Source organism: Epinephelus moara, chromosome 21 (assembly GCF_006386435.1).
Source record: "Epinephelus moara isolate mb chromosome 21, YSFRI_EMoa_1.0, whole genome shotgun sequence".
Classification (NCBI taxonomy): Eukaryota; Metazoa; Chordata; class Actinopteri; order Perciformes; family Serranidae; genus Epinephelus; species Epinephelus moara.
Window position 1 is genome coordinate 8,896,361 of NC_065526.1, and position 21,617 is coordinate 8,917,977.

At 42.8% G+C, this 21,617-nt stretch overlaps 1 protein-coding gene across 2 annotated transcripts; it reads left to right on the forward strand.

The window, feature by feature from the left end:
- The first annotated feature begins 5,703 nt into the window (after positions 1-5,703).
- On the forward strand, positions 5,704-13,704 carry amotl2b (angiomotin like 2b). Of its 2 annotated transcripts, none has more exons than XM_050033443.1 (10): positions 5,704-5,879; positions 6,440-7,243; positions 7,782-7,950; positions 9,395-9,539; positions 9,846-9,935; positions 10,592-10,887; positions 11,000-11,175; positions 11,327-11,577; positions 11,775-11,906; positions 12,383-13,704. In XM_050033443.1, the coding sequence occupies exons 2-10, from the start codon at positions 6,525-6,527 to the stop codon at positions 12,466-12,468; spliced, it is 2,064 nt and encodes a 687-aa protein (XP_049889400.1). In that variant the 5' UTR covers positions 5,704-5,879; positions 6,440-6,524; the 3' UTR covers positions 12,469-13,704. The 2 variants fall into 2 exon arrangements, with proteins under 2 accessions (XP_049889400.1, XP_049889399.1); XM_050033442.1 differs by having other exon boundaries at positions 5,706-5,879; positions 11,279-11,577.
- Positions 13,705-21,617: the final 7,913 nt, after the last annotated feature.

The following is a 21,617-nucleotide window of genomic DNA, read 5'->3' on the forward strand; positions in this document are numbered from 1 at the left end:
GCACCCCAGCTAATTTTAAACCATCCCAGATTAAATGCATAAAAATAAATGTGAATTACAATGTGCCTGTTGAGTAGTTGTCTCCACTGTCTAGAGGATGCATTGTTTTCAGTATCTTGATGTGGTTAAACAATTGTTGCTCTTCTGTTACAGCTCTCTTCATCATGTGTGGTACATATCTATACATGGGAAACCTCAGCTTGGTTCATTGTACAGTTCAAAGTATTATTCGTACTATAAAGAGGCTACATTCAACATTAATTATGGATCTATTTTGATGCGAAGGTTGACTAGGTGGAGAACTGCAGCACTATCTTTAAGTTAAGCTCTTTAATTACATAAAGACAGGATGTGTTCATCCCCATTTAGTGAGGCTGAGAGATGCATTTTGAAAGTGAGGAAGTAGAGGAATACAGTTCATGCAAGTCCAAACACGAGTGATGATTTATTACAACACAGAGAGAAACCTGGGAGCCTTTTGGAAAAATGTCAAATTGGACTTTTAAACATTAAATTGCCTGAAATATGATATACAGCAAAACTTAAGCTGCAAGAGACATGCAATGTGTGTTTGTAATATTTAATTACATTGTTATATCAGCCTGATCTCACCCCCAGGGCTTCAAAATGCACCACTTGGGCAGTATAATGGGCACTATAATGACGCTGGACTATTTAGCCTCTATGTGTGATGCATCAAGGTTTCCACCAAGTCCAATGGAAGTACATCCACATCATTATTAGACACTCAGGACAATGTACATAGTTTAAAGGGCACTGAAGTCCGCCCAGGGTGGGTGGGATGGGAGGTAGATGGGTCCAACGAACGCCGGACCTTGACCCAGGAGAGTGGTGTTCGGACCAACAAACTACAACAGTTATGGCATTTGTGCAACTCAAACCTGCGTGTTTTTTAAGCGACACGCCGCTGCCTTCCAGCCATGTTTGTACTGCTTAAGGCCAGGTGTTTTGTAGCAACATCTGCAATCTTTTCCTAATCATAATCAGGTAGTTTGGTGGCTTAAAACTAATCACTGACCTCTATTACTGCCGACCCCTTTTGCTTCAAGGTACAACACAAAAGGTTGCCCCTGGTGTCATTTTAGTAACGCCTGGGGCTTCTGCCCAAGTGACAATATATGGTGCAATGAAATCGTTCTGATGGCCCAAGCTTCTAACTTCCATTAGTTTAGAAATATCCCATTGGACCAAAAGCCAGTTCCTAAAAATAAACGTCCATTGCTCAGTAGTCTCATTTTTCTGAAACATTCCCTGCAATTAGTTTCAGTTTCCAAATGGCGTTTAAACCACCGATCCCAGGTGCTTTTGATGACCCTTCAAGGTGTTTCCCAGTAGTGTTTGAGCCACCAGTCCCAGGTGTTTTTATCGACACATTGCAGTGTTTCCCTAAGGTGTTTGAGCTACCGAACCTGGGTGTTTTTATTGATCCTTCACGGCGTGTCACAGTGGCATTTGAGACACCAATCCCAGGTGCTTTAACCAAGCCTTCAGCAGTGTTTCCCAGAGGCGTTTGAGCTACCAAACGTGGGTGTTTTTCACTGACCCATCTTTGCTTTTCCAGTGACTTGTGGCACCAAGCGTGGGTGTTTTAAGGCAAAACATGATCTTCTCCTAACCCTAACCAAGTTGTTTTAGTGTCTAAACCTAACCACACTTTAACCATAGCAAATGTAACATATATATAGTTTAAAGAAAAGTACAATAGGAGCATTTTTCTGGCAACTGGGTTGCCTAACCGCAGGGAGCATGTGTTTTTGGACAAACGGGTAGTTGGAAAGAATGGGCTTTAGGTCTAATGCGACATTTGTTGGGCTAAGAGTCCTTCAGCATTTTGGGCAGTTGAAAAAATGGGCTGACTCCCAAAAGATGACCAGTAGGGACAAGATCATGTTAATTATATTATTATCTGTACTTAAATTTTGTACTGTAAGCAACTTGATGAATTAGAAGTTGCATAAAGTTTGATCAAAGAGCCTATTTACAGTAACAGATTAGTTGTTTGTGCCTTTAAGGGCTCCCCCTCTTTTAACACACACACACACACACACACACATTTTGTCTTCCTGCCTCCCTCCCTTTGACAAAGACATTTTTATACTGACTTTAACACACGGCTCAGATGAGTAAATTTAGAGTCAGACTGTTTCCAATTGTGTAACTGGTAGTTTGACTGCTCTCACTGTTGCCTCATTTGTGCTCATGTTTCCACCAAAACCTCAGGAGCAATATGATTTTACTGTGTATAGCAACAACACAATTGACTTTTATTTTCCTTAAAGCCACTCTTCTCTGCACAAACAAGGAGTAACTCATGAAATGTAAGTTTTGTCTGCTTTGGGGTCGTCTACAGACAGTAACTGAGGAATTTTTGTGGCGCGCCATTTTAGATGTTCATCTCCTGTAATGACTTTTTGAAAGCCTCCATAATTTTCAAAGGGTCAGCCTCACATTCCTTTGGAAGTTCACAGGAAGTGTGGCACAATGGAGGACAAAATGGCCAGAGGCGTTGTCCACCAGCACACACACACACACACACACACACACAGAGGGAGTAGAGGAAGTAGTGAGGTGGTGTTAAATGACACGGCCAGACTTTTAAAAAGGTGGAGACTGTGCTGCTTCACAGTTTGGATCTGAAGGGGAAATGCAAACATGTTCCACTTTGCTGACCAGTCGCCTCCATGCAAGTGCCGCCCACAGAGACGCAGTGTCTGCATGTTTTTTTTAAAAAGAGCCCGTTTAAGAGCATGCAGCATCTGAAACATGACGGGAATGTGTGTGTGTGTGTGTGTGTGTGTTTAATTAAGAAGAAAAGAGCCAGAGAGATGATGTGGACACATACCATTGGCAGCTCGATACTAACTCATCTATAGATTTTTAGATTTAATGAGATAATCAGCCCGAGGCCAGTGGCCACACACTGTACAAAAATCAATGACTGTTGTGCTTTGATTGAGCGATTCTTTACCAATTCAGTTTGCATGTGTTTTGTCTGCCGCAGCCTTCTGCAGGGAAAATGTGGATTATGCAGAGGCAGGATAACATCTGTAACCCTCCCTGGTTCTTTCTTTCTCTCGCTCCACTGCCCAAAGACATGATTAGTCTGTTATGACTAAAATCTCTGCTATTTAAAGGGCCCACAGTAAAAGTCAGAGTCCCCGTCTAAAGTCCTCAATATAGCAGCAGTTAGGTCCAAGCGGGTAATAAATAGCTACGTCTTGTCTTTTGGCTTGGACAGAAATAAAGCCTGTCATAAAGATTTCCTTTGTTCCTCAAGGCGGGACGTTTATCTTCAAGGAAACAAAAATGCATGTTCCACAGTGTTGTGGTCCTGTCTATCACCTGGAGAAACTGCAGAAAGAAACTGAACTGCGTGACCATTTAAATAACTCAATATGTGAGTAGAGGGAGGGCTAACTATCCGTCCATATGTGTTGTGACTCTGTGGTCTGAGCAGGAGGACAACCCCTGCATGTTTGAGATTTGTGCCCATGTGTGGCATTCCCCAGGCTCTCCTCTGCACCATGTAGTGTGACGCTGGGTACAAAGAGCCACTGTGTTTGTAGTGATGGGGCACACACAGACCTCAGATTCCAGTGGACAGCTGCCACACACCACACAGGGACACATACACACACAATTAAGGCATGCACAGCCTCAACACACTTTCACAGACGAGGAGAGTTTTTATTTATCCACAGTGTCCTGCAGTGAATGCAACGAGCTTGGATTCCTCAAGGATACCAACATTTTAGGAGTGTAAAGGTCAGAATTGTAGAGTACTTTTTTCCTCTATCTGTTGCACATGGGACTCAAACAACACATTAGAGAGACACTTGAGAGACATGTAATTGAGTACATTTACTCACTTATTTAAGATCAATTTTGAGGTGCTTTACTTGAGCATTTGCCTACTCTACCACTTTTCGGAAAGAAATATTCTTAATATTTAACAGTAGCCTACAGTTACTAGATTACAGGTCAAGATTTTACATGCAAAAACATGAAGCACTGCTACAGATTAAACTAGCCAACAGTTTATAGAATAGACAGAATTTTCTCCACCTTGACCGACTACAATGTTTAAGCAGCCCGTCTCTGTTGTCGATTAATAAATAAGGTGAGACTTTATTTTGCCTGATTGTATCAATAGATCATCATTTTCTTTTTCTGTTCCATAAAGGGAAATTATTGTACTTGTTTTGACTTCGCTACACATATTAAACAGTTACAGTTACTTTTCTGATCAAGATTTTAGATGCCAAAAAGAACCAGTTGGGGTAAGTGACATTTGACCAACTTTATAGGACTGCCAAAATAAAAAACTACCACACTTTGTACAGACTTTGTTTAATTTAACTTTGAATATGAAAACTTCATAAACATGTGGATGACAATGTATTTAATGAACAATATTTTGACATTTATTTGGATAAGATACATACATTTATAAGTGAGTAAGTGCACGTATGTGCTTTTTGGCCTCAAATAGTTCAGTGTGTTCAGTGTTAAGTCTTATGGTTTTTAATTAATACCTCTGGACTGGTTTCAAATTCACAGGTCCCCTTACTCTATTTCACCCTAAATGTCACTGACGCCCCTCTTGTTTTCACCCCATAGTGAGTTTATAAAATGTAAGTCTGAGTTTGTGGTAATTTTCTGTCGCTTTGAACTTATTTTGTGTCATTTTTGATCATTTTGTGTCTCTTGTGGTCATGTTGCATCTTTTTTAAGTATCTTTGTAGTTTATTTGAGGTCTTTGAGGTAATTTTTGTCTCTTTTGTGGCAATTTTGTGTCTCTTACTGGTCATTTTTTGTTTCTTTGAAATTTTGTGTCCTTTTTTGGTCATTTTGTGTCTCTTATGTTAATTTTTGTGTCTTTGTGGGCATTTTATGCACCTTTGATGGAATTTTGTGTCCTTTTTTAATCATTTTTTTGTCTCTTTGAACTTATTTTGTGTCATTTTTGATCATTTTGTGTCTCTTTGTGGTCATGTTGCATTTTTTAAAGTAATTTTGTGTCTTTTTTGGTTATTTTGGCCCTTATCTTTTGTCCCTTTGCAGTTCTTTTGCAGCTCTTTGACTCTCTTCCTGGTCAGTACATGTTAATATGAGTTACATTTTGCAGGTGAAGGTCAGGGGGACTCCTGACACTGGGCCCTGGACCTGTGCCCAGTAGGCACATTCATTAATCCACCAATGCACATAGCTTTGACAGGGGCCATTTTGCATATTGAGAACTTTTACTTTTGATACTCATAGTGTTTTTACTGATAGTTTTAAATGCAGGTCTTTTACTTGTTGTGAAATATTTTTTAATAGAGAGATATCCTCACTTTTGCTTAATTAAATGATCTGAACACTTCTTACACCACTGAATGATTTCCTAAGAGAAACAGAAATAGTTCCAGCACCAACTCTGCGTCTAAAAACGTGTTTAAAGTCCCGTAGGAAGGAGATCAAGCAGATAACTTGCCCTTTCGCCGAGCATTAATGCATTTACTCTTAAAGCTCAAATGCCTTATCCTAAACCTCTTTTTAACTCCTCATTGGTAATGCTAAAGCCCACTGCAGCCTCCCTCCTCCCCCCTCCCGTGTGGTTTTACGCTTTTGATCCCAGAGGGACCTCGCGTTTTACATTCCTGGCATTCCGACCTCAGTCCCTCCTCGGTTACTTATTATCGCCGCCTGCTCTCTCCACAATCATTTCACAGCAAGAGAGGACCGCGGCAGCCCGTCCGGGGGGAGGAACATGAGACACGTTTGACTCGAAAAAACTCATGGAAACAGCGGAATTACTCTGAATTTTTTACTGAAACATCGAGAACAACGTTTGGTTATGATGAGAGCGTGAGCTGGTAAGAAGAGCGTCTTTTTTCTTTCCTTTGGCACAACAGAAAAAAACGAGCTCAAACATGATTAAAGTAGCTACATCATAACTTCTGGTTTAACTTTAAAGATTGTTCTGTGTTGTGAGGGAATTAAAAGCTATTTATGGTGTTTTAAAGACGACGATTGTGCTATAAGAGCAAAGATGAAGTTTTTTTTACAATGCGGTTTTGGTGCGCTTTTGCTCCCCCGTGAGATTGGAATTTTTGGCGCATGCAATTTTTGCCTGCTGTGGAAAATGTCTCCACATCTCTGTGTTGTCGCTGTTGGTGAGGTATAGACTCAAGGCTGCACTGTTTTCATATTATACTGGATTTAAACCATGAATCCGAAAGATTTTATTTATTTTATATGAAAGAAAATTTGTTTGTATCATGTTAAAGTCTGTGATGCAAGTGTTGTTGTTATTACAAAGGCCTACATGCCTCAAACACAGCCTCTCTTCTCTGTGTGAGTTCATGATAGTATGTATTTAGCTGCCTGGTGTTTTATATGTTTGTCTTTATTCTCTCATTTTTCTCTTTTCCAGGTTCACAGCTGATTTATTTAAATTATCAAAATAAAAAAAGAGCTCAACTGATCTTTACAGAAGATAACAACGTACACAAAGCAACATGACATCCACTGAAGAGCCGTCTGGCACGGTCCTGCACCGACTCATTCAGGAGCAGCTGCGTTATGGAAACCCCACAGACACCCGCACCTTATTAGCCATCCAGCAGCAGGCCCTGCGTGGAGGCAGTGGAAGCAACAGTGGACCCAGCAGTGGAGGCGACATGGGCAGGAGCCCACGATCCTCTTTGGAGAGTCTCACCCAGGAGGACCCTCCATTCCCTCAGCTGTCTGCGAGGCAGGAGCCCCAGGGCCAGGAGCACCAGGGCGACTACCACCACTCAGAGAGCAGCTACCAGCTCTACCAGCTGCACGGAGAGGAGCTGCCAACTTATGAGCAGGCCAAGGCGCATTCTCAGTATCTGGCCTCTCACTGGGCCCCTACAGGCCCCATCAGGCAGCTCCATGAAGGGCTCCTGAACGAGGGGGCCTTCCACGAAGAGGCAGATCTGATGGAGATGAAGTGTAGCCATGTGCGGTCGCTCAGTGAGCATCGCATGCAGATATCTCTGGAGAGGAATGATGCAGCTGCTAAAGCAGAGGCCCTCAAGAGCACCTCTCACAGCTACCCTGAGCTTCCTTACTACACACAGCCAGGCCTCCAGAGCACGAGGCAGAGCCTGGACAAGCGCAGCCCGCCTCCAGAGTACTCAGCCCCCATCCAGGGCCAAGGATTTATCCCCCACCAGGTCCAGGAGCCAGTGCAGGCACAGCAGCACAGGTACAAAGCCAACTTCAGACATCATGCGTGTGATTGTGTGTGCGAGTCTTTTTTACCTTTAATATTACATCATATTCTGTGGTGTAGTTTTTGTACTACAGCCAGACGTGCAATCATTTTCCAGGACTCGTCATTGTGTTTCACATGCGTAAACACATACTTATCGATGTGAGTCACACCGTAGCCTGCGCCCCAATTTGCTTCTTGAAATACTTAGAAAACAAGTCCAGCCCTGTAGGTGTTTGTAATGCCTGGCATAGTGGAACAGGATAGTTTCACATGCTTGTGTTGCCTTGGATGCTTTTACAAAAATATGTTCCTCATATAGGCTTTTACATTCTTTACAGACACTGGAGTCAGCTTGTCTGCTCGCTGATAGACAGGAATAGAGTGATATTTCAGATGCTTCGCTCAAAAATAAAGATTAGATGTCTTTAGCATAAGTTGGCCGGCACAAATGTTTGGATGCAGCCACATTATCAGATGCACAGTTAAGATAAGAGTTTGGTTTTTTTAATCAACGATGTCTACCTCATAGGTATGTCCAGTCTGGTCAGCCAGCTGAAGTCCCCTGCTACAACACATTCACCAGTCTGCCACCTGCTGGCTTGGAGGAGCCCAACCAAGTGGAGCTGCTGCTGATGGAGAACGAGAGGCTGAGGCAAGAGCTGGAAGCCCACAGGGAGAAGACAGGCCGTATTCAGAAGGTAAGGAGAAGATATCCATGAGAGAAAATCTTATTTTTTATTCATCGCTGCCGACATCAATCACAGGTCTTGTTGACGGACTAAGAACACCCAAACTCTCACTTCACCCATTAAACTCAATACAAGACGAGGGGTTATCACAACATCCGCGACTCAATTTCAGAGGGAAATACTCCAAATTTATTTAGCTGCTGACCAACCAAACATCATCCCCAATCTCGGCCACCTGTCTGTGAAACACAACCCCAGTCAACAGTTGTCTCCCCAGCGTCCAACTCCAGGCACACTCCCTCATCTGGACAGGACAGATGAGATCAGCAGCTGCTACCTTCCATACCACAGAGGCTCAAACAGAGGTCACAGCCTGCTACTGTGTTTACACACTCCTTTCATTGTGGAGCTGACCTTGTAGAGGCCAGTGTGTGTGTGTGTGTGTGTGTGTGTGTGTGTGTGTGTGTGTGTGTGTGTGTGTGTGTGTGCGCTTTAGTTCCAGGGAGGCCATAGATTTTTAGCGTAATCTAGGGCTTGTCAGACAGCAGTCGATCGGGTTGTGACCCGTGCACACAGCTGATGGGGGTGGGGTGGTGGTCCGTGGCAGGTGGTGGGCTGCTGTTTAAAAAGTGAAAGGTCTCTTTTGTTTTTCCACCCTCTCTTTTTCGTTTAACGTGCCTTTAACCAAACAGGCCTAAAATAAGCATATTTTTTCCCAACATAGTGAAACAACAACAGCTCCAGAGACATCTGACACCTCAGCCAATCTTTGTAAAATCCACTCCGCTGCTCTCTGCTGGAGTTATGTCACATGGTCTTTGCCTTGTCTCAGCCTTAAAGAATGATAATTGCCGGGGTTGGAAAGTTTTTTCTCCGTCAGGCCGCAGCCCTGAGTAAACATGCCTGTGTGACTGCTATAATGGTGGGTTTCTCTTTGCCGTTTCCACAACCCAGGCACAGGCATGCACACCTTCCCTCCGCTGGCAGCCTTCCCAGACCTCTGTGTGTGTGTGTATGTGGCTGTGTGTGTGTGTGTGTGTGAGTGAGTCTTTGTGTGCATGCTAACTTGTGCTCTGTGGTGTGGTGTGTATGTGCGTGCTCCTGTGCACTCACACACCTGGAACTAGAGCTATCAGCGCTCAGGAATGTAGATATAAATCAGTCACACAGGGAGTGGTGCAGGCTTAAATTCCTTCTCAGAATTATACCACACACACACACACACACACTGAGTGCACTGTACACACACAATCACATATGTACCCATATTGTACGTATATCTGTGTACTGTAGCAACATGGATCAACATTCCAGCTCCTCCCTGGCATGTGAAGTAGGTTAACCAAAAATTCCACCTCTTCTCCACCTTCTCCTTTTCTGTGCTCCTCTCCTCCAATCCTCCCCCATCCATCTCCTCTTCTTCTTCTTCTCTCCTTTTTCTTCCCTTATTCAGTTGGAGCAGGAGATCCAGCGTATTTCGGAGGCCTATGAGACACTGATGCAGGGCAGCTGTAAGAGGGAAAACCTGGAGCAGACACTGAGGAGGAGGCTAGTGTCTGAGATCAGGAGGCTGCAGGATTTCAACAGAGACCTAAGAGGTATGGAGTACTGCAAAACAGACATACACACATAGGCATAGATTTCTGGGGTTGGCGGGGGGGCGCAGGGGGACACATGAAAGTAGCAGAGGACTTTTATTTTGACAAAATTAAAGACATTACCACCATGAATCGATGTAGAAAAAGGTACCAGAATGGAGAAAACTAGATGTTTGATGCTCAAATGTCCAAAGGAAACCTACGCCCTTGGACACACATGATACCACGTCAAAGTATTCAACCACAATATCACATCCTGACATAGCTTACAGTGTTGTCTAATTCCAAATCTTTGTTGCATTACAGAAAATTTGGAAAATGCCAGAACACATGTTGCAAAAGAAGTAGAAGCAGCCGACCATAACCAGCACATCATGGCGAAACTCCTTGAACAAAGTAAGTATGTCATTTTTGTTTGGCCGGACTCCTCTCCCCGGCTCTCTGTTACACCCTCCTTTGTAATCAACATGCTTGATTGGATCAGATCGTAGCATAGCATGGGGCCCTTTTTGTAGCTAAGGGCATCCTGCATGCAGGAATTTCACTTGCATAACCTCAGCTTATTTGGCGAGAAGGCTTAATAATAGGGAATTCAATCCATGCACCTCTCTGCAAAGGGAAACGAGCGGGCTCTAAATCACAGAGCGGCAGTGGAAGTGGTAGAAATGAGGTTCCCCCACCTGTTGTTAGTGTGATTTATGTTGTCTGTTTAAGGGACTGGACTCAAGCAGAGTGGCGGTGTTTGTATGGCCTTGATGAGGAATGCTCTGTGCTATGTGGGTCAAAGGGATAGGTCGGCTTTCTCCCCCTTCCTCCTCCTTCTTCCTCTCAGCATTCCAGGAGTGCTTCGCTAAATGAAGAACACTGGCCACCATGTAGCAACTCTGGTACTTATTACTGCTGTTGGACTCAGCAGGGAGAAATTTGAAAAACAGAACCTCAGGCAGATTTGAAATGACTTCACATTTAAACTCAAAGCACGACTTGTATCCAAACTACTATCAAGATCATGTCCACATTCATTAAACCACCATTCTTTTACTTTCTTTCAGACGAGGAGCAGAACTTTGAGCGGGAACGTGTGGAGCGGGAGCTGGAGCGATTGCGATCCACAGCGGAGGAGCAGAGCCTCAGAGCGAAGCGGCTCGAGGAGGCCCTAGACACAGCTCGTGGACGAGGTCGCCAGCTTGAGGAGGAGTTGAGAAGGAAGAGGGCTTATGTGGAGAAGGTGGAGAGGCTTCAGAGTGCACTGGCTCAGCTACAGTCCACCTGTGAGAAGAGGGAGAGTCTGGAGATGAAGCTGAGGACGCGGCTAGAGCAGGAGCTGAGGAGTCTGAGGGCACAACAGGTAAATATCATGTGGGAAAACTATTTTAAAAAAGCCTAATTTCTGTACTTCATTATAAGGAGCTTTAGTATTCCTTGCCATCTGTTTCAAGTCCTCTATCCCTCCACCTCAGAGGCAGTCCCAACCACCAGGAGTGACCATGAGCTCCCTCCAAGAGCGCCTGCGTGAGCGCGAGGAGCGAATCCTGGCCCTTGAGGCCGACATGGTGCGCTGGGAGCAGAAGTACCTGGAAGAGAGCACCATGAGGCAGTTTGCAATGGAGGTGGCTGCCACCGCCGCCGCACAGAGGTAAAGATACTCCTCAAGATCATGTACACAACATCCTGCGTACATGTTGTTTCAGCTCATTTGAATTTGAGTCGAGCTCAAGACATTGTCTTTCCCTTTGCAGAGACACCACCATCATTAATCACTCGCCTTGCCACTCCTCTAACAACAGTTTCAACGAGGACCTGCCAGTCGCCGACTTCAGGAACCAGGAGATGGAGAACAGGATCCGTGCACTCTACGCTCAGATCCTGGAAAAGGACGCTGTGATCAAGATCCTCAACCAGCGGCTGCATCAGGACCAAGGGCGGAAGGACGAGCAAAGTCCCCGCACAAACCTCCTGAACACAGCGGGGGCGCCTCTCCGAGCCGCCTCCTCTACCCCCTCCATCTGCACCGTCAAGAGCAACACAAGGAGTAGAGGTGAGGAGCATAATGTTGCCTTTTTTAATAATTAATTTAGGTGGTACTGAGGATAAGCAGGCGACTGTACTTCTTAAATTACCACACGCTCTGTATTCAAATGCACTTCTGATCTAGCTGCTAAAAAGTAAGATTATTTTGTAAGTAAAAATCTTCATAATTGATGAGAGTTGCTGACAGATACTGTCGTCTTTTAGGGAAGAGTCTTTCAGATGATCAGACCCTGCCAAACCGTCAGTTCTCCGCTCAGTCCGAACCTGGAACGCTAGAACGGCAGGTGGAGGGAACAAAAGCCAAAGAGGCTGCCAGCACATCTAAGCTCAACAGTGGTGAGTGATCTATCAAACATGCATGAGTGTGTTTGTTTACGAGGGCCAATAATCCGTCCCATAATGCTCTCGATACTAAACTTGAATGATAAGTGATTTTCACTCATGAATAAACAAGCGATCGCAAGCACAAACCACACATGCAGCATTCAAGTACACTCTTCATGAAAGGAATTTTGGACCTCGGCTTCACGGATGTTCAGATTGATTAACCATGCTGCTGCTTAACCAGCCAATCAGATACCATCTGTCCAGGTCATGGTTCAGAATGTGGGCTTTGAGGAATGTGCATGGTTAGGAAATAATGCGGATCTGTTGACTGAGCATATTTACCAGAGTGGTGTGTTTGAGTGTGGAAAATCACTGTTAACCTTTAGTCACTGATAGCTGAGCTCTATCTGGGACATTTTTCCACTGTTTTAGCCTTAAAGCATTTATATAATTATTCATTCTCTCTTTTTCTCTTCTTTTTCCAGACAAGGCAGCGCCTAAGAAGTTGCTATTAAACCCGTTCAGAGGCCTGGATGAGCTGGAGTCAGAGGCAGTGGAAATCTTCATTTAAAGAACCGAGAGGTGGATTTTGAATGAGGAGGGGGAAAAAAAAGAATCTGTGAAGAGTGCAAGTCTTTGAATAGAGAGTGGATTAAATATTGGATGCAAGAATGTCGTGGAAAGAGGCCAACGCACGAAAAAAAAGAGGACTTTTTTCACATTTTTTAGAGACAGAGCTGTGCTCCGACTCACTTACTCTCAATAAGCTGGACAGCTGCAGGCAGCCTGCCCAGCTGGGAGAGAAAAGATGAATCTTCTGAGGTACTTGGACAGTATTGTGGATTGTAATAGGGCAACATGTTCTCAGAGAGTGTATGCCAAAATATTTATATAAATATATATATATATATATATATATATAATTGCTGCTTTTTCCTCCCCCTTTATCTCCTCCCCCAACCCAGTGAATTAAGAAGCTACATATTTATCTTATCTGGTTTCCACATTCCCCAAATATTAACTTAAGCCTTATGCTCTTCTAGACAAATATTCAGTGAAAGGTTATCTATGTGACCCTCCTCCCCGAAAAATATGAGTAACCTCATTCCCATCACATGGATCTTATCTGTTAGGAAGACTTCCCTTTGTTCAGTAATTTATAACACATGAAACACTGCTGATTTAAATGCTTTCGCCGTCCATGTCTCTGCAGCCCGAGTAGCTGGTTCTGCAAAGGCTCAGAGGTGTGTGAGCAGCGAGATGCATAATATATAAAAGACAAACTGACACAGACCCCGGTGTTGTTTGTAATTTTGGATGAGTGTTGCATCATGGTGTTGATTTCATCATCTGTTTTTTTTGATGACTTTTTTCCTTCTCCAAGTGCGTTTGCATGTGTGATTACAGTATGTGAGTGTGTTCCCTGATATGGTGGTTCTGCAGGTTCAGGTCACCACTGTGGGATAAAAGTTGAGAACTACACCGTGTTGGTTTTTTCTTTTTGTTTACTGTGAGCTTTGAACTAACAAACAGGTTAATTATTATTATTATTATTATTATTATATATTTTATACAGATGTTTGTATTGTTATTTTAGATATGATAGCGCTTTGAGCAGGACGCCAAAGAGTTTTATGTATGTTTGTTGTAAGTTATGTGCCGACAATCACGGTCATGTCAAGCTGTACACAACCAACCAAGTGTTGACTTCAAACAGACATTTCTGTGAACTTCAAACAATATGAAGGTTTTTACAGTTGAATTCATGCAACATTTCATAAAGCAATAAAATATTCTAATATACATTCACTGCCTTGTGAATTGTTTCATTTTTCTTGGCAAAAAATATCTTTATTTTTTATTTGCTGACATAAAGATGATCTCAAAAATGCTCTCAAGAGTTAAAAAAGTCTCAGCTATTCTGGTAAATTTTGGCTTCCAGTTTCACTCCTCCCTCTCTCTCACATTGTCACCCTATCTCCTCATTCCTGTCCTCTCATTCCACCACAGAGAAGAGTGCTCTTCATTAATGAATACCAGAGCTGCATTCTTTTGGGTTCAACTTTCTCGGGTGGCCTGCTCTCTTGTTCTCTTCTTGCCATGAAGAGCATGCTTGACATAGATCACATTCTCATCGGGACACGTAACCCTATAAGTGACAAAGACAGGTTTCTCCCAGATTAGCCTCTAATGCCTTTTGAAATTCCTGTGTGCCTCCGTCCACCTTTGCTAACATGTGCTGCATTCCTAAATGCTTTTATTGCCTCCGACTGAGCTCACACCCAGAGGTGTTTATGAACCATTTCAGGATGTGCCATGGGATATGAAGATGAGAGAATGGAGAGCTCTGTTATGTAGTGTCTGTTTCAGGATGGAGCTTTTCTCTTTAACCCACACACATGGGCACAAACAAACAAACACACACACACACACACACACACACACCAGAGCCACGGATATCAACTTGTACCAGTTTGGGGCGGTTGAGCAGCACTGACAATGAGACTTCACAATGCAGCAGGACAATGAGAATGACAATGAACATTATGGTGTCGTCAGTGTTTGCTCACATGATTCATCAGTCATTTTACTGCATGCAGTGTGTGTGAAATTTAAAATGCGGCTGTGGTAGAGAAGATTTCACACAGTTTAATTGATTAATACAAAGGAGTGGAGCAATACGTTATGAGACTCCTTTAACTTGGAGGAGCTGGGTGACATGTTTGGATTGTTAAAATGAAAGCATGTCACACTGAACTTCTTATATTCGCTTGCTTTATTCACCAAATGTTTTCAGCCATCTTGATTTTGGTTTATCGACAATATTTGATATATTTATAAAATACAACTGTGCCACTTTTGAAATTTGGTCTTACTGATAATAATAACTGATAACACAACTGAAAGCATTAGAACTTTATGTATTAAAGAAGCTGCATGCAACATTCAGAGCATATCTAGCACTCAGTCTGAGCCAGGACTGTCTGCACACGGCTTTCAATATGGAGGTGGCTGAGCTGGCAGCTAGCAGCTAACGGTGCTAACAGCAAAAACAGTGCCAACAACAGAAACAGTGCTGACAGAGCTCATGGTGTTAACCTGGAGGGGAACTGGAAGGTGGGAGCTACGGTTCCTCAACAGCACTGTGGGTCAGGACGGCATTATCAGTGCTATGAGCCGTATGCAGAGTGGCGGTGATTAGCTCAGCAGTAGGATACACACACACGGACTCAAATGCACTGACATGCATGCCCAGCCGAACTGTCTACCACAACAACCTACACAGAAGCTCAGATTACAATGCACACAGAGGGAGCGCAACTTTATTTTCTGCTCAGGACAACATTACTCCACTATATCTTTACATGGCAAATATTTGTTTGCTGCTATATTTATGTTCTGAATGTCATATGCAGACATTCAGACCATGCAGTGCAACACTCATCAAAAGGGCGCTGCTGCTGTGGTGACCGGCAGCAGGTGTCTGTCCTAAAGTGGCCAGTAAAATCATTGGTGTTAAACTGTCTGATCTGTCTCATATCTTCCATAAAAGAGCAATTACTGAGGCTCAGGATATCTTGGAGCAGTGGTTCCCAACTGGTCCAGCCACAGGGTCCAGATTAGTCCTTAGTCATTAGTTCAGGGTCCACAAAGTAATAAACCCACTGTCATACTTGCATCCAGCCATGTTGTCAAGCTAGTTTGCTGTCTCTGTTAAATAGCTGTCAGTTAAGGCCCTGACACACCAAGCCCATGGTTGGCCCACTTTTGGACCATGGCCCACCAGTTGGGAACCACTGTCTTAGAGTGTCCTCTTCATCCTCTGCCTGGAGAATTTGAACTACCATCAGAAATTAAGACTTCCGAAGGCCACATAACAGGCTGAATAATTATTTTATTTCTCAGGTCACTGCACAGTAAACTGCTCATAATGACTCAAGTGGTGATTAGTTTCCCAATAAACTGCTGGGGGCTGAGGATGATGACTTTAATGAGGGCTACTCTGGGTTTCCTGTTGTCACTTAGTGAAGTATTCATGTACTTTACATTAGGCTGGGCTTTTTGTTCTTGAGTCTGTGTGCCTACATCTCTGTGCGTTCTGTTTTTTACCTGACTGCAAGACAAATGTCGTCTTGGGGGCAATAAAATTGAAGCTAAAGAAAATACCACCTTTAATTATTGCTTTAGTAATAAATCACAGCCTTACCCTTTGTACCTCATTGGAAAGTGGTACCAATTAGAACATATTAGACTTTCTCAGTCGTAGAACAATAAAATCCTAGACTTATTTCCAACACTGTCTGTCTTGTTTTCACAATCCACCAACTTTGCCAAGCATCCCTTATGCTGATGTTTCCCCAGAAGTGCTGTTTCAGTGCTTTGAACTCCCCGTGGAGTGAGGAAATCAAACAGTGCATGCCTCTGCAAGAACTACATCACAATTTCTTCGTACTTCTCTGGTTGAGACATAATGAATTATGAGCTAGAGTGGTCGTGTGCACATCCACAAAACCTCAGTGGGACCAAAGCTAATATCAGACAAACACAGGAATACAATAGAAAATGGGATGTGAGCTGCCTTACACTTTTATATGATGCTTCAACCCAACACAACAGACAAATAGACCAGCGCTGGGTTGAAATAGTGCTTCTAAGGGAGCTTTAATTCCAGTGTGGGGGCACTTTTCTATTGTATTTATATAATAAAACATGCCAAATATATCAAATAGCTCCTACAAAGGAGGTCTATGAGATATTCAGAGCAGTAATATGACAGCAACAACTATTTGCTAAAGATATAGTGGAGTAATGGTGTCTTGATGAGTGAATGAAGTTACGCTCCCTCTGTGTGTGTGTGTTGTAACCTGAGCTTCTGTGTATGTTGTTTGTTGTAGTAGATGGTCCGGCTGTGTATGCATGTGAGACCCTGTGTGTCATACGGTGGTTACCCCTGAAAGTAACGCCATTGTCCCACAATAAAAAGTGCCCATCCTCTGCCCCCAAGTCAAACCCCTTTAGCTCTGTCAGCACTGTTGCTGTTGTTAGCGCTGTTCGCACTGTTAGCACTGTTAGTTGAGAGTTGTGTGCAGATAACCACTGAATATGGTTTAGAGCAGTAGTTCCCAACTGGTGGGTCATGGCCCAAACTGAATGGGCCACAAGTGACTTGAGAACATGTCAAGTTTGTAAAAAAATATTTTAAATGGATGGAAATGGACCTGCACCTGCAGTATAGCGCCTTTTATGGAGTTAGATTTGTGTCTTTATTACATGTGAGAAAATAAATGATATGAGAGAAAAAAAAATATTAGAGCCAGAAAGTTTTCACACTGATAGCAAAAAAATAATGACTAATAAAAGTTTTGAGAGAAAGTATTTTGTCATAGAATATAAAAAAAAATAATTTGAGATTTAAAAAATGATTTCTGAGAAAAAAAACTCTCAAAAAACTTTTTTTTACTCTCAAATATTATTTTTTTGCTATCAGTGTGAAAACATTTTCTCTCTCAAAAAATTTTTTTTCTCTCAAAACATTTTTCTTCTCTCTCTCAAAGCCTAAGTTTTTGCTCTTGTGTCAGGATTTTGTTTTCGCTGCGAAAATAATGTCATGGGCCACGTTCCTATTGGTCAGTCTCAATCGAATTGACAGCTGGGTGAGGATTGTCTTGGGAGTCGAATTCAACTGAATCATTCATCATCTGTGTCATCATCTTACCCAAACATTGGAGTCTCCACTCCCAAATAACGCAGCGCATCTATGCCGGTGAATCGACCATGGTGGAAAAATTATTTGTATTTATATTCTATGACAAAATACTTAATCTCAAAACTTTTTTTAGTCTCAAATATTATTATTTTTTGCTATCAGTGTGAAAACTTTTTCTCTCAAATATTTTTTTTTCTCTCAAACATTTTTTTTCTCTCATATAATTTATTTTCTCGCATGTAATAAAGACACAAATCTAACTCCATACCTTTCTAGTCATCCAAGTGAATGTGATTTTTGCATTGCATTTTGGATTATGTCAGAAAATAAGCTCTGTGGCTAACACAAGTTTATGATACTTACAGGTTTTGTTCAGCGAGATAATCTTCACATATGAACACCTTTCATACCATTCATGCATTTGAAGCCTAAATGCGATCGCCAGAAGTAAAAAGCTAACGTTAGGCTTTAACGGACTACATGACTACTCCACGGTCGCATGACTCTTGACGTCACTGCCACTAAGCTTTCAACTGATTTCAGCCGCTTTATTTTAAAAACATTGTATAATGGGGAAATCGGACTGTTTAAGCTAAATAAGAAGCTGTAATGGCGGACTGCCAGCACTCTCGCCTGTTCGGGGGTGATGACGTTTACTGTCCCTGACAGGGTTTGTAGTCATATTGAGCAACTTGTTAGCAACCGCCTTTTTTACGACACGTAAAAGCTTCAAAATTCACAAGTAGGGTATTTACTGACGTGTTTTATGTCGTAGAACAAAACCTGAAACTCGCTTAAGCTTTTGTTAACCACAGACCTTATTTGAGGCATTTTACCAAAATCCCATTCAAAAAAATGTATTGACTTTTAGACAAGAGAACCGGAAGTGCTAAAAGCGCTAACGGAGTTCCAGGTTTACTGGCACACTCTATTTGGGGTGCAGTATCTTGCTCAAGGATACTTCAACATGCAGACTGGACAAGGACCGCTGATTGTCCGATTGGTGGACGACCCGCTCTACCTCTGAGCCACAGTCGCCCCAGTACAGTGAATTTCCAGCACAGAGCTTGTATTTTGAAGTGCCGTCTCCCGCTGTAGAGTGAGTGACTAACAGACAGCTTTTTAGCAGAGACAGCAAAGCTCAATAACGTGGCCAAACCTGTAGGCTGCTGCTGAATATTTTAAACAATGTGGACCTTGAAGTAATGACTCAGGAGAAATCTGGACCCCGAGGCTGAACCAGCTGGGAACCACTGATCTAGAGCTCCTTTAAGGTGTAAAAGAATTTTGTTTACATACTATAAATGAAAACAGAGCTTTTTGTCTTTTACATGTTGAAACTTATCTGAGGCTCCTGATTTGAATAATTGAGTGGCATTGTGGGGCCAACACACATCTTTTAAAGTTATCCATTAATGTCAGTTTTCTGTGCCAGCTTTTAGACATATTCCACTCTTACTCACACCTGAGCAAGCAAAGGCTGAGTGCGTCCTGCTGTAGTGTGGTTTGATAATTGGACGGGGAATATGTTAAAACACCTAAGCATGCCTGGACTTGGGCAGAGAGGATATGAGCTGGTGAGATAGTGCGGATGCTTTTGACAGAGAAGCTTGTATGGGAAAACACAGAGCAGGAACTGGCGGTATGCGAGATGCCATCAATCTTATTTATGAACTGAGAGCTCTTATCTGGCGTACTGACTGACAACATTGTGAAGACTTGCCAACATTCCTCTGCGAATGTGAAAGGCAGCTGACATGTTTCGACTGCAGCTCGCTCTCTTTCCCAAGAATTGATATGATGAAGGAGGATAGCACGTAAACGGGAGTCAGGGGTCAAATTCCGTTGTGCTCAGACGTCCAAGAAAATTACATTTTCTGCACTTTTTGGAGCAGTTTTCCCTCCTTTCTCTGGCCCAGTCACATGGGGACTTCATATTGGCCGCAGTCGCCTTGAAAGGAATGGGTTTGTTGCTGTGTAAACCGTGGAGATGATCTTCTCACACTGGGTGTTTGTGTTCACTGACGGGTTTATTGCCCCATCCTAATGTTTACAGTTTAACAGCACATTCCTACCAAGCATCAGCCTTTGAAGTTTCAGCACATCCAGCAAATAAGCTGATGGTGAATGATGATATCAAAGGAAGAGAGAACTGAGAGAGGTTTTTGGAATGCAGATTGTCCTTGACTTGCATCGGTGTGGTAATTAATCTGGCCTCATCCTATTTTCTGAATAAAACCAAACACTCATTAAGAAGAAAACTGCAATTTAGATTAATGTGGACTAAATACTTCTGTATCACAAGCATGTGCACACATACAAACAAACACAAGGATGTGAATGTTGAGGCAGGGTGATGAGATATTGATCGACTGGCCTCCTCGGGGCAGATATAGCTCTGATTAATGGACACATGGAATAGCTTGTCAGACATGCAGGAAGCAGACATCCTCCAAACACCCAGCGGGAAAGTAAGTCAATCCACAAAGACCTATCATTTCTTTCTCCTGTCGTAAAGTCCTAGCATGTTTTTGGACATTGGTGATACATGTGTCATGCCCAGGGGGACACAGGAAAGTAACTTGTCACCACCTGCTACATAGGCCTGCTGCGGAGGCTGCAGTTGTGAGGGGTGTTCCTGTTTGTTCAGGGGCCATGTGTAAACCCACAGACATGACCCTGAGTGCATCTTTCAGCCACGTGTCCCTGCTGTGAGTTTCAGTGAAAAGTCAGTATTACAACATGTGATGCCAGGCCAAGATATCTACCGATTTTTCAAGCCAAGAAACTTACATTACTGGATATGTGTAAGGTGCAAGATGCGTCAACAAATGGGCATGTTTTTGGACCCCTAACAAACCTGGCCATATGGACATTAAATAGTTAAAAGACAGAATTCACTGATTCTTTACACTTACAGATCCTCTGAGACACAAAACACGAGGCACGCACTGTAGTTACAGTGAGTGCTCCACCTCCTGGAAAACATGTGTTCTTTGACTTGGAGGGAGTAGATCTGTTAACTGCTTTACAAAGCTGCACACACACCTACACACACACACACACACAGGTCATCTTTGGGGAATGTATGACTGGAGAACTCAGGGGGGTTTGATGTGTATGTTGACAGAGTAGGAGACTGTAGGTTACAACCGTCTGCTTCTGTAGTTAGGTGATAGTCATGTGACTCAAAGAGCAGACTGAGAAATGTTATCTCCACATTACTCTGGTACAATACTTTATTTGCTAATACATAAATCAGTTGACAAAATACTTTCAGAAGCCACAACATGGAACATGCTTTTGAATGTTCTTGTCTGAACTGAGTGCTGACAATTCACGTTCTGTTTCGCATCATATGATTCAGAACCATGGGTTCATTATGAGAGAGTGGGCCCCTGGGCAAAAATAGGCAAAATACCCCACCACCTCTTCTACATAGGCGCAACCCTGCAGGCACCTGATGTCTAAATGACGTCAGAAAGGTGTTGGACCCTTAGGTCAGACAGATGTTAAGTTTTGTTTGGATCAGGTTGACAATAATTTGAATGTAATGCGATGGGGATGTAGACATTATGATGCTTTGCATATGTTGGGTTTTGTTCTCCATGCCTTAAGACTAAATGTTGTTATTCTACATCAAGATGACATTGGCATGAGGCGTTTGGAAGATGCTGAATTTTGGTTACTTTACAACACAACTTAAAACCAACAAAATATCAACATCATCTGTTGTCAGTATTTTACACAAAGACTGTAAAAAAAATGGACATATCAACCATGACATCACCCATTGGTTTGTGGACTCTCGTTTAAGGCCTCGAGTTTGGTAATTCAGCCGTCGCCATCTTGTTTTTTTGGAGCCCATATTTGGGATCTGAATGAGAAGCCAGGGACATTATCGGCAGACAGCCTCTTACGTTAAACTTTAAGCCTTAATAAAATGTAAATGAGTGAATTATAAATATTCACCCTCGCACATCCTCATTTTTTGTGCCAGGCTGTAAACATGT

What these genes read in the sequence shown, in the direction of transcription:
- amotl2b (XM_050033442.1), top strand. Translation starts at nt 6,525, where the DNA reads ATGACATCCACTGAAGAGCCGTCTGGCACGGTCCTGCACCGACTCATT. An exon ending in GTGCAGGCACAGCAGCACAG is followed by an intron (nt 7,244 to 7,781) that starts GTACAAAGCCAA and finishes TCTACCTCATAG; the next exon opens with GTATGTCCAGTCTGGTCAGC. An exon ending in GAGCAACACAAGGAGTAGAG is followed by an intron (nt 11,578 to 11,774) that starts GTGAGGAGCATA and finishes GTCGTCTTTTAG; the next exon opens with GGAAGAGTCTTTCAGATGAT.